The sequence below is a fragment of the Heloderma suspectum genome, chromosome 7, assembly GCF_057233095.1.
Source record: "Heloderma suspectum isolate Gila_16-S chromosome 7, 16-S_ref, whole genome shotgun sequence".
In the NCBI taxonomy this organism is placed as follows: domain Eukaryota; kingdom Metazoa; phylum Chordata; class Lepidosauria; order Squamata; family Helodermatidae; genus Heloderma; species Heloderma suspectum.
In genome coordinates, this window is record NC_139464.1 from 4,705,014 (window position 1) to 4,717,256 (window position 12,243).

At 45.6% G+C, this 12,243-nt stretch overlaps 1 protein-coding gene across 4 annotated transcripts in view; it reads left to right on the top strand.

The window, feature by feature from the left end:
* The window catches only part of STRIP2 (striatin interacting protein 2), a 51,464-nt gene that overhangs the window by 25,045 nt on the left and 14,176 nt on the right, over positions 1 to 12,243 (top strand). For all 4 annotated transcript variants that reach the window (XM_084808933.1, XM_084808931.1, XM_084808932.1 and 1 more), the window contains exons 11-16: positions 2,463 to 2,528; positions 3,627 to 3,690; positions 4,590 to 4,661; positions 5,100 to 5,174; positions 5,514 to 5,611; positions 9,679 to 9,805. In XM_084808933.1, coding sequence (XP_084665059.1) covers positions 2,463 to 2,528; positions 3,627 to 3,690; positions 4,590 to 4,661; positions 5,100 to 5,174; positions 5,514 to 5,611; positions 9,679 to 9,805 — 502 coding nt within the window. The remainder of the gene's footprint in view (positions 1 to 2,462; positions 2,529 to 3,626; positions 3,691 to 4,589; positions 4,662 to 5,099; positions 5,175 to 5,513; positions 5,612 to 9,678; positions 9,806 to 12,243) is intronic.

Genomic DNA, 12,243 nt, shown 5'->3' on the forward strand with positions numbered 1-12,243 from the left:
AAACAGCAAACACCAGCATAAGACAGAACTGACAACACAATTGCAGCTGTAACCCAGTCTGATAAAACATAATCAGGGGAAGGCCAGAGTAAAAAGGTAAATATTCAGGCCATTCTTAAAAGCCTGCAGTGATGGAGCCTGGTCGACCCCGATGGTGACTTATTCCAGAGGTGTGGGGCCACTGCAGAAAAAGCCCTCTCTTAGAAGTTGAAACTGCTTATTAACTAGTTTGGCCTCACTGGTGTATCTACATAATGGTTTTAAGCCTTTTCCTAAAGAATTTACTACACTGGTACCCAGTTCTTCTTTCAGAGATCTCAGAGCAGCTTATGTAGCAGCCTCCAGGCAGGACTCAGGGCCAAACAAACATAGCTTGCTTTTATACTTTATAGGCCATTATTCTTCCTGTGGGTGGCTCACAACGAATAAGCTACAATTGGAAGAACCATGAGCAAAAGCAGCCAAAAAATAAATCTTATCATGTATGAAATATACTCTAGAGAGCCAGAACAACAGTCAGTCAAGGCCAAAGGCCCAGCGAAATAAAATAGCCTTAGGACACAGTCCTATAAATGTTTAGATAGAAAAAAGTTCTCCAACTCCTAGCAGTCCCTAGCTAGCCATGCTGGCTGGGGAATGCTGGGTTGTAGGGCTTTTTTCTGCCTAAACATGCATAGGATTGCACCCGTAGCTTACAGCAGGGGTCCCCAATCTTTTTGGGTGGGTTGGCACATTTGGAATTTTGAGAGAGCATCTTGGACACTCTCACAAAATGGCTGCCATGGTGGGGCTTGCCCATTCAGAAAATAGCTGCCATAGTGGGCTTGGCCTATCAGAAAATACTCATTTTCAAAAATGCAAACTGGTGAGACTAAAAGAAAAATAATTTGTCCAAAAACCTAAGCGCAAGGCAAAGGTGGGCTCTGAGCTCCAAAAGACAAAACCATTCTTCTGAACCCAAATGAAGATGGCACTAGAGGGCAGCACTTCGCCTTGTAGCATGGCAGCAACCCCCCCCCCCGCCCCCATTAAAATATTAAAAATCTTAAGTAAAAATTAGGAGGGGCAGAGAGCCTGGTGGGCACTAAGTTTGGTGTCTGTGGTCACCAGATAGGAGACTCCAGGCCTATAGCATAGGGGCCACGCAAACCCCAAGGGGGAGGCAGTTCAACAATCTCAATGCCCTACTGAGAATGCCCTGCCCCATTGCGCTGCCAACTATGCTTCTGCTGATAGCAGGGAAAGCTACCCTATTGATTTACACTACACTGAAGTTGTTTTCAATTAATTCTCCCATGCCTGTTTACCTGCAAAGAAGGGGTAGGTCTTCCAGTAGCAAGGTAGGTGTAGGAATAACCCCTGATGTTATGCTGTATTTTGTGCTTTAATTTTTGTGAACCACCCAGACTATTGGGCGGTATAGAAATGTAATATATAAATAAATATGTGGGACCAGATGACAGTAGCGACTGTTCTTGACATGGTGAAGTCTGCCTCAATTAGCTTGAACTGGCTGTGTGATCAGCCCACCTCCAAGTTGCAACCCCAAAGAATGTCTTAGGTGCAATCCTATGGGGATAGTCGGCCGCCTCCGAACTCAGAGGCAGCTGATTATCCAATGCGGGGCAGGCAGAGCATGGAAGGGATCCTCTCCATGCGCCAGCTGCCCTGCATTTGCAGCTAAACAGCCGATTTTAGCTGTCTAGCTGGGGTGCATTGGAGTGGGGATGGAGGCCAGGGATAGGAAGCATCATAGCAGCACATAGAAAGCATTGTAACGGTGCTTCTGTGGTCTCCTCCCCTCCCTGTCCCTTGGAATGCCCCCTTTTTGCCTGCTCTAGACTGCTCCTAGGAGTGCAGAGCTGGGGATGAACCATGCTGCCTACAAGGGGGAGGGCCGTCAGGTTCCTGGGAACCGAGCTTGGAGCCCTGGCTCCGAGCTTGGTTCCCAGAAAATGAAAAATCCTGTGGCCATCTAGACGCTGTCTAGCGGTCATCAGATTGTGTCCTGTGTTGCGAAATGTATGCTACTACCGACCTCATAGTGACATTTAACCTGGTTTGGCTTTGCCATGCCAAAAATGTGTTGAAAATAACGGTGTCGATTAGCCAGTACTTATGTGCCACCCACACCCCTCATAATCCAGCCCCTGCCAAAGTATTAGAATTGAGTACAACAGAATTTTGCAGAGAGAATAAATAACACAGAAAGGGAAAAAAGTTCTCAGTTCTAGACCATGTTAAAAGAGATGGGCAGTGGCCTCCAGAAACCTGTATAAATATTCTACTTGACCTATATACCAATATTCAGAATAGTTCCAAATCACCTCTGTGTGTCCACATAAACTGGCCAGAGGCACAATGTTTTATCTCAAGGTGTCCTAGATGAGAGTGTTTTCCCCCCTAATCTATGGTGTGTGTTTCCTATTTATTTCCCTCTCCTTTCTTCCCCACAACTCCAGGCAGAAGGACATAGAACATTTCTTGGAGGCAAGCAGGAACAAATTCATCGGATTCACGCTTGGGCAGTGAGTATCATGCACTTAGGAGGAGAGTATTGCTCTTTGGGGCTATTTTTCGCCAGTTTTCTTAAATGAGGGCTTTCTCTTAGTGCTGGTGACTGAATTGGCAGCTGGCTGAATGGAGAAGAGACTTGTCTCTCTTGGTGCCATTTTGCATGTTACAAAATGCAGTGATTTACCCTTGTGCAGAATCTGCACGTCTTAAGAGTCTAAGCAGGGTTTGTGCAACTTCTGTGGTGGAATTTTGTGGCATGAAGCTACATATATATATATATATAGTCAGCCATCCTCAACCTGGCCGTCTCCAGATGTGTTGGACAGCAACTGCTATCATCCTGGTGCAGCATGAATGGCTGTACTGGCTTGGTGATGGGAGTTGTAGTCCAACACATCTGGAGGCCGCCAGGTTGAGGACGCCTGACATTAGGAGTCTTTGGACCTGCTTTTCTAAGGCAGCACAAAGAATTATTAAAATGTAACACCCAAAGTAATACAATTCTCTTTGTAATACACATTCATTAGAACATCCTATAGCAGCCATCTCAGAGCCCTCCAAATACAGCTTCTAGTTCATTCATCTAGCCCAGAGGTAAGCTAGATTGTAGCCATAATCTAGCTAGATTCTAGCCAGTGCTAGAGGCCTGCTGAGACAGAACTGCCTTTACCTGTGTCCTACTTAAGAAAGGGTGGATCTAGGCAGTGTTCCCTAGGCAGCTGTGGGCATCCAGTGACTGCACACCCAGCCTTTCTGGGCTTGGACATGTTCCTGGTGGACAGCTACCAGGCAGTCTGGAGGAGGGAGCTGGCATCACCTCCCACTTTATCTGTGCATGTGAGTGTGTGCAATCTTTGTGTTATGCTGTGTCACTTTCTCCTGATTTGTTTATAAGTGCAGCAGGATGGGGGGAGAAGGGAGGAAGGCAGCTGTGAACACAATATCCTTGCAGAGTTGGCCTTGTTAGAACAGACCTGCACATTCTGCTTGTAAAGCCAAAACAGAAAGAAGAAAAATTACATCCAGTCCTTCTCCCCTTACTCCCACCATCCAGTTTTCAGACTTAACCCCCTTCTCTTGTTCTTCTCCCTGCCCCCTCACTCGTGCAGAGATACGGATACCTTAGTAGGGTTACCGCACCCCATCCATGAAAGTGTGAAGACTCTAAAACAGGTAATGTATTTATTATTTATTTACGGTATTTATATACTGCTCCACATCCAAAGATCTCAGAGCGATGAACAGCAGACAGGATAAAGAATAAGAACACCATGCTAAATTATTTTTTTTTAAAGTAACAGAGTTTTGATAAAAACAAGTTTGATAAACTGCAGCCAGTCACTCAAGGAAGGCCTCCTGAAATAACAATATCTTCACGAGGTGCCAAAAGCAGTACAACGTTGGCGCCTGCCTGACCTCCAAAGGCAGGGAATTCCATAGGAAGGGGCCCACCACAGTGAAGGTTCTTTTCCTGGTGGACTCCAATCCAGCCTTGAGTCCATGTGGAACCACCAGGGACATGCCCTCTGATGACCTCAGTGACCAGGCAGGTTGGTAAGGGAGAAGGCACTCTCTCAGGTATCCTGGTCCCAAGTTATTTAGGGCTTTGTACACTAGAACTAAAACCTTAAACCTGGCCTGGTAACAAATAGGCAGCCGGTAATTCATAAGTGATAACTTGAGAGATGGATCTGGCTGTGAATGTCATGGATTTTCCCACAGGGAAATCACCTCCGTGGTTGAGCTGCCTTGTCTCATGTTAGGGCTGAGGGTCTCGGGATTTGTGCTCTGGTTCCTCAGTAGTCACGGGGTAAGGCACAGTAGTCCTTAGCAGGATTCCCTGTCTCGTAAGAGTTTGCCTAGGAATTCCTGTTAGCTGGCCTGAAATGCCTGCAGTTCCCTTCTCTGACCAGCTGCCATGTTGGTGCAACAAGTAAGGAACCATGGCTTCCTGGGTGTCTGTGGTGCCCAACATCACACTGGAACAGAACATTTGAGTCCCAAGAACAAAGTTTCTTCTCAAAGTTCCCTGATTTTTAGATCAATGCCTCTTGTTCACATCTTATCCTCAGCACAAATACATCTCAATCTCTGAAGTGCAGATCAAGAATGAAGAGGCGATGGAGAAGTGCCCTATGTCTTTGGTAAGCATCCTCCTGGGGCACCCCGCATGACCATCCCTCTCAACCTCCTAGGTGGCCCCAGTTGCTGAGAATTGCAGAATAATTTCCAGGCGGCATCCTGCTAAATCCTTTTTGGGAAGACACTGTGGTTCTGTTTCCTTCCTGAAAAGGGGCTGGCTGGTCACTGTATTTTGGATTTGAATGGCCATTTGGGGGTGGAAGTGCAAACATCACAGTTCTTGGGTGCTATACCCAGAATTTCAGTTTGCATGTTTCACATGGGGGAAATTTGCAGGAAAACACTTGCTTCTCCAAAGAAGTAGGAGTATCGCCCTGGGGACTGAGGTGCCACTGCACCAATTCCTGTTTTCCTGCTTCACTGGAAGTGTCTTTTGACTATTGTACTTCACAGCTTTTATTTCCTGTCCCTCCATTTGTACCTCATCTCTTGTGTGTCAGGGGGAAGAGGATGTGCAGGAGACACCTTGTGAAATTCTCTATCAGGTGATGCTGTACAACTTGCCACAGTACATGGTAAGTATTGTGTCTGTATAATATATATAAATAACACACACTGACAGCTGGGCCTGGGGGACTTTTCTGTTACACTAGATGTTCCTCAGGGTGGGGTGGGGGGCATAAGGATAGTTGATTCAATTTGGCCCTTATGGAATTGCATCTGAGCCTGCTCTTCGGTTTTCCTAAGCTGCTGGCAACAGGTCCACTCTCTTTGGGTAGACAACATGTTCATTTTTGGAGGTCCTTCCCATCCTATTGCTGTGAGGGAGTGGGAAGGGAGGTATCTGTCAGTTTCCTAAAAATGACTAATTTGGGGACTGGGGGTTGGGGGTGTTATTCTGCTCCTTGCTGCAGATAGCCTTGCTAAAGATCCTTCTAGCTGCAGCTCCAACCTCCAAAGCCAAGACTGACTCGATCAACATCCTGGCAGATGTGTTACCAGAGGAGATGCCGTAAGTCCTTGCTTGATCGCCAGCTGGGTGACATCTGTGAAAGGACAGCTTAAGAGATACCAACAAGATGAAAATACTAGGAAGTGGAATTCTGAATTCCCAGTGTGTCAGATTTTGAGATCAAATTTTACCATCAAAATCTGACCACTTAAATTTCCTGTTTTGCCAGGTGTTTGTTGTAAACTCTGGTTCAAAGGGAATCCTAAATACTAATAGCAATCTCAATTGTCCAAGAGCCAAACTGGAGAATGTCGCTAAACTGGCACCATTCGCACACAAGAGGGAGGTATCAGCAATATATATATATATATATAATCTGTGTGTGTGTGTGTGTGTGTGTGTGTGTGTATATATATATATAAAATAAATTCTACAATCCTGGGGACTCCCCTGAGCCTGCTGATACCTGATATATGTATGGGACAAAAATGTGGGGTGGGGAATCCCAACAACAGCCCAGTGAGTACTGAGCATGCTCACTGGTTGTGAAATGCTGCTGACTGACTGGGGGAGAAGCATGGAAAACCAGGTGAGGGGGGAAGGGAATGGAGTATCCTGGACAGGAGAAATCTATACTGCAACATTTTGTGACTACCTAGTGCTCCTCCAGTATTTACATTCCAGTACCCATGGAACCCTATGGGCGCCCCCTTTCCGATATGTCTTATAGAAACAAAGGAACCTGCCGTATTCTGATTCAGGCCATTGGTCCATCGAGCCCAGTATTGTTGACATTGACTGGCAGCAAGGGCTCTCCAGGGCTTCAGGCAGGACTTTTGTCCTAGCCCTGCCTGGAGATATCAGGGATTGAACCTGAGACCTTCTGCATGTAAAGCAGGTGCTCTACCACTGAACCATGGTCCCTCTCCTATTGCTGGGTTGCTCATTTAACCTAATTAAGCAGTCAAAACCCAGCAAGTTTTTAATGTGCATCAAGTAAACATGTTTCCTTTTGACTGACCACAGCAACAGAAGATTTTCTTTCTTGCATGGGCTCTATAGAAATACCAGGCCTGTATTCCTTCAGAAGTATAAAAAAAAATTTAAAAGATGACTAAGTGTAGGGAAAACCACTAAACCATTCAGGTATGACCTAAATCATATCCCTTATGAATATACAGTGGAGGTGAGGAATAGATTTAAGGGATTAGACCTGATAGACAGAGTGCCTGAGGAACTATGGACGGAGGTCCGTAACATTGTTCAGGAGGCAGCAACGAAATCCATCCCAAAGAAAAAGAAATGCAAGAAAGCAAAGTGGCTGTCTGATGAGGCTTTACAAGTAGCTGAGGAAAGAAGGGAAGCGAAAAGCAAGGGAGAAAGGGGAAGATATACCCAACTGAATGCAGATTTCCAGAGAATAGCAAGGAGAGACAAGAAGGCCTTCTTAAATTAACAATGCAAAGAAATCAAAGAAAACAATAGAATGGGAAAGACTAGAGATCTCTTCAAGAAAATCGGAGATATCAAGGGAACGTTTTTGCAAAGACGGGCATGATAAAGGACAAAGAAGGCAGGGACCTAACAGAAGCAGATGAGATTAAGAAGAGGTGGAACGAATACACAGAAGAACTATACAGGAAAGATCTGAATGTCCCTGATTACCATGATAGTGCGGTCACGGAACTTGAGCCGGACATCCTAGAGAGTGAAGTCAAGTGGGCCTTAGGAAGCATTACTAACAACAAAGCTAGCGGAGATGACAGTATTCCAGCTGAGCTATTTAAGATCCTAAAAAATGATGCTGTTAAAGTGCTGCACTCAATATGCCAACAAATTTGGAACACTCAGCAATGGCCACAAGACTGGAAAAGGTCAGTTTACATTCCAATTCCAAAGAAGGGCAATGCCAAAGAGTGTTCAAACTACCGTACAATTGCACTCATTTCACATGCCAGCAAGGTTATGCTCAAAATCCTACAAGCTAGGCTTCAGCAGTATGTGAACCAAGAACTACTGGAAGTACAAGCTGGGTTTTGAAGAGGCAGAGGAACTAGGGATCAAATCGCCAACATTTGCTGGATCATGGAGAAAGCAAGAGAATTCCAGAAAAACGTCTATTTCTGCTTCATTGACTACACTAAAGCCTTTGATTGTGTGGATCACAACAAACTGTGGCAAATTCTTAGAGATAGGAGTACTAGACCACCTTACCTGTCTCCTGAGAAACCTGTACGAGGGTCAAGAAGCAACAGTAAGAACCGAACGTGGAACAACCGATTGGTTCAAAATTGGGAAAGGAGTACAACAAGGCTGTATATTGTCGCCCTACTTATTTAATTTATATGCAGAGTACATCATGAGAAATGCCGGGTTGGATGAATCACAGGTCGGAATTAAGATCGCTGGGAGAATTATCAACAACCTCAGATACGCAGACGATACCACCCTAATGGCAGAAAGCAAAGAGGATCTAAAGAGCCTCTTGTTGAGGGTGAAAGAGGAGAGTGCAAAAGCTGGTTTGAAACTCAACATTAAAAAAACTAAAATCATGGCATCTGGCCCCATCACTTCCTGGCATATAGAAGGGGAAGAAATGGAAGCAGTGACAGATTGTATTTTCTTGGGCTCCCAGATCACCGCAGACGGTGACTGTAGCCATGAAATTAAAAGACGCTTGCTCCTTGGGAGGAAAGCTATGGCCAACCTAGACAGCATAGTAAGAAGCAGAGACATCACCTTGCCGACAAAGGTTCATATAATCAAAGCTATGGTTTTCCCAGTAGCAACGTATGGCTGCGAGAGCTGGACTGTAAGGAAGGCTGAGCGCCGAAGAATCGATGCTTTCGAACTGTGGTGCTGGAGAAGACTCTTACGAGTCCCCTGGACTGCAAGGAGGTCAAATCAGTCCATCCTAAAGGAAATCAACCCTGGCTGCTCATTGGAAGGACAGATACTGAAGCTGAAGCTCAAATATTTTGGCCACCTAATGCGAAGAGAAAACTCCCTCGAAAAGACCCTGATGCTGGGAAAGATTGAAGGCAAAAGGAGAAGGGGACAGCAGAGGATGAGATGGCTAGATAGCATCACTGATGCAATGAATATGGACTTGAGCACACTTGGGGAGAGAGCGCAGGACAGGAAGGCCTGGCCTGCTATGGTCCATGGGGTCACGAAGAGTTGGACATGACTGAACGACTGAACAACAACAAAGTCGGGGGAGGAGGATGTGATGTGATTGAGATTTATAAAATTATGCATGGTGTGTAGAAAGTGGATAGAGATGCTTTTCACTCTCATAATGCTAGAACATAATGCGCTATGCCAGTGCAGACTTAAACTGTAGAATTTGCTACCACAAGATGTAATGACGGCCACCAATTTGGATGGCTTTAAAAGGGGTTAGACAAATTCATGGAGGAGGAGGCTATCAATGGCTAGGAGGCATGATGGCTATGTGCTGCGTCCAGTAGCAGAAGCAGAGAGCCTGTGTACACCAGTTGCTGGGGAACATGGGAGGGAGGGTACTGTTGCACTTGTGCCCTGCTTGTGGCTTCCTGGTCAACAGCTGCTTGGCCACTGTGTGAACAGAATGCTGGACTAGATGGACCCTTGGTCTGATCCAGCACGGCTCTTCTGATGTTCTTAACTGGGGTGGAGGTGGGTGGGTGGGTGGCACCCAGTGAAATTGACAGATTCAGGGTAAATAAGAAAGTGTTATCTCTTCATGCAATGCATCCTTTAATTTATGGAATTCACTGCCACAAGATGTGGTAAGAGCCATGGTGTGGCTTTAAAAGAGGGTTAGACAATTTATGGAGTTTATCATGGCTGTTAGCCATGATTTATTTACTTATTTGAAGTATTTTTATCCTGCTCCTCAGCCAAAAAAAGGTTTTCAGAGCGGTTTATGTGCAATCAGTAAAACAAGACAGCCTGTCTGCAGACTTTAAATCTAAAAAAGACTCTATACACAAGAAAAAAGGGATGCAGATGGAAGAGGAAAAAAGCAGATGGTCCTTCAGTAGGCTGGTGGAATAGCCCTGCTTCCCCTCTCACCTCCTTCATGATGGCTAGATAAAACCTCCACTGCTGTTTAGTTCTTCACCTTTTCCCTCTTGGTTTAGGATCACAGTCCTTCAGAGCATGAAACTGGGGATTGATGTAAACAGGCACAAAGAGATAATTGTCAAGGCCATTTCGGCATTGCTGCTGCTGCTCCTGAAGCATTTCAAGCTGAACCACATTTATCAGGTGGGTTTGGGGGGCATTAAGAGGGCAAAAGGGTTTCCTTCTCCTGAGTTTCTTAATTCAGTGCTATCTTTAAAGAGCTTATCTGTAGTTCTAGTGTACTTTAGCTGAGACACTGAGGGCTTGTTCCCATTGGATTTATTCTTAAAGAGCAACTATCTCTTCTCTTTCCTGCCCTTTGATTTGAACTTCCAATCCAGTAGCAAACAGGCTGTCTCTTCCTAAAAATAATTCAGCTGTGGAGGTGTAACTGTTCTCAGAGAGACTTTTGCACAGATCTTGAAAGTTGTCAGGGGTGTTTCTGAGCAAAGGGAGTGGGATAGCAGTTCAGATTGTGAAGGAGAACCATCAGACATGGGGGAGGTGTTTTCCCAGACTAGTCCAGATATGAGTAGGCATGCTTCTCAGATTACAAACGTACAGATGGCTGAGCTTGAGGGTCTCTCCTCACCACCACCCCATGAGAGGCAGCAAACGGGGGTTGACCTAATAGATACCAGGTGCAGACGCAGAGCAAAGAGAGAGAAGGAAGGGGCGGAACTTAGACGGTCTACCCGATTGGCCTTGCGTGAGAAGTTGCGCTTAGAGGCCTCACAAGAAGAGAGGGACCTCCCCCCTTAAGTTAGGCTAGCGAGACCACCTCCCTCTTCAAACAGTGGGCAACTCAAATTCTATTTGGATCCCCTGAAGGCATTCCTTGTAGAGGGAGAGTTTCTCTGAGAATTTGCATCTGTATGACCCTGTGAAGTAATGGATTAAAAGCTGTAGACTGAAGCCTCTAGGCTGTGTATGTTTGGGCATTGAAGTGAAGTGGGGGCTAAGGGAATCGTGACAAAAGGTGGGTTCAACAGAGGCTTAAAAAAGGTAGAGATAAATATGCCTAAAACCCCTTTCTTTAGGTCTGTGTCAGTGATGCTCTAGAATTATTAGATGGGCCTTTACTTCTGAAACATAAGTTCAGCAAGTAGAATAATAGAATCATACAATAGTAGGGTTGGAAGGGGCCTACAAGGCCATCGAGTCCAACCCCCTGCACAATGCAGGAATCCAAGTCAGAGCATCCCTGACAGATGGCTGTCCAGCCTCGTCTTGAATGCCTCCAGCGTGGGAGAGCCCACTACCTCCCTAGGTCATTGGTTCCACGGTCATATTGGTCTAACAGTCAGGAAGTTTTTCCTGATGTTCAGCCGGAATCTGGCTTCCTGTCACTTGAGCCCATTCGTCTGTATCCTGCACTCTGGGATGATTGAGAAGAGATCCTGGCCTTCCTGTCTGTGACAACCTTTCAAGGACTTGAAGAGCGCTATCCCATCTCCCCTCAGTTTTCTCTTCTCAAGGCTAAACATTCCCAGTTCTTTCAGTCTCTCCTCATAGGGCTTTCCAGTCCCCTGATCATCTTTGTCGCCCTCCTCTGAACCCTCTCCAATTGGTCTGCATCTTTCTTAAAATGTGGTGCCCAGAACTGGACACAGGACTGAAGCTGAGGCCTAACCAGTGCTGAGTAGAGGGTAACTAGTATTTCCCGGGATTTGGAAGCGATGCTTCTATTAATGCAGCCCAAAATAGCATTGGCCCTTTTTGTAGCCGCATCACATTGTTGGCTCATATTCAGCTTGTCATCGACAACAATTCCAAGATCCTTCTTGCTTGTAGTGTTGTTGAGCCACATATTCCCCATCTTGTAACTGTACATTTGGTTTCTTTTTCCTAGGTGCAGAACTTATTTATTTATTTATTTATTATTTACAATATTTATATACCGCTCCTCATCAGAAGATTTCGAAGCGGTGAACAACATGATAAAGAATAAAACAATGGTTAAAAGAGTTAAAACATTTAAAAAAAAAGACAAATCTCAACGAAGTGGAGTTCAGCAAACCACAGCTGGTCATGCAAGGAAGGCCTCTTGAAAGAACAACGTCTTCAGGAGGTGCTGGAAGGAACACAATGTTGGCGCCTGCCTGACCTCTAAAGGCAGGGAATTCCACAGGAAGAGGTCCACCACACTGAAGGCTCTTCTGCTGGTGGACTTCAGCCAGGCCATAGGTCCATGTGGAACCACTAGGAACATGCCCTCTGATGACTTCAGTGACCGGGCAGGTTGGTAGGGAAGGAGGTGCTCTCTCAGGTATCCTGGTCCCAACTTGGCATTTATCCATATGAAATTCCATTCTGTTGTTTTCTGCCCAGCACTCCAGTCTATCAGGATCACTTTGAATTTTGTTTCTGTCTTCCAAAGTATTAACCATCCTGCCCAATTTTGTGTCATCTGTAAATTTGATCAGCATTCCCTGCACCTCCTCCTCCAAGTCATTAATACAAATGTTGAAGAGCACTGGGCCCAGGACTGAGCCCTGCAGTACCCCGCTCGTTACCTCTCCCCAGTTTGAGAAGATCCCATTGAGAAGTACTCTTTGAGTCCAATTCTGTAGCCAACTGTG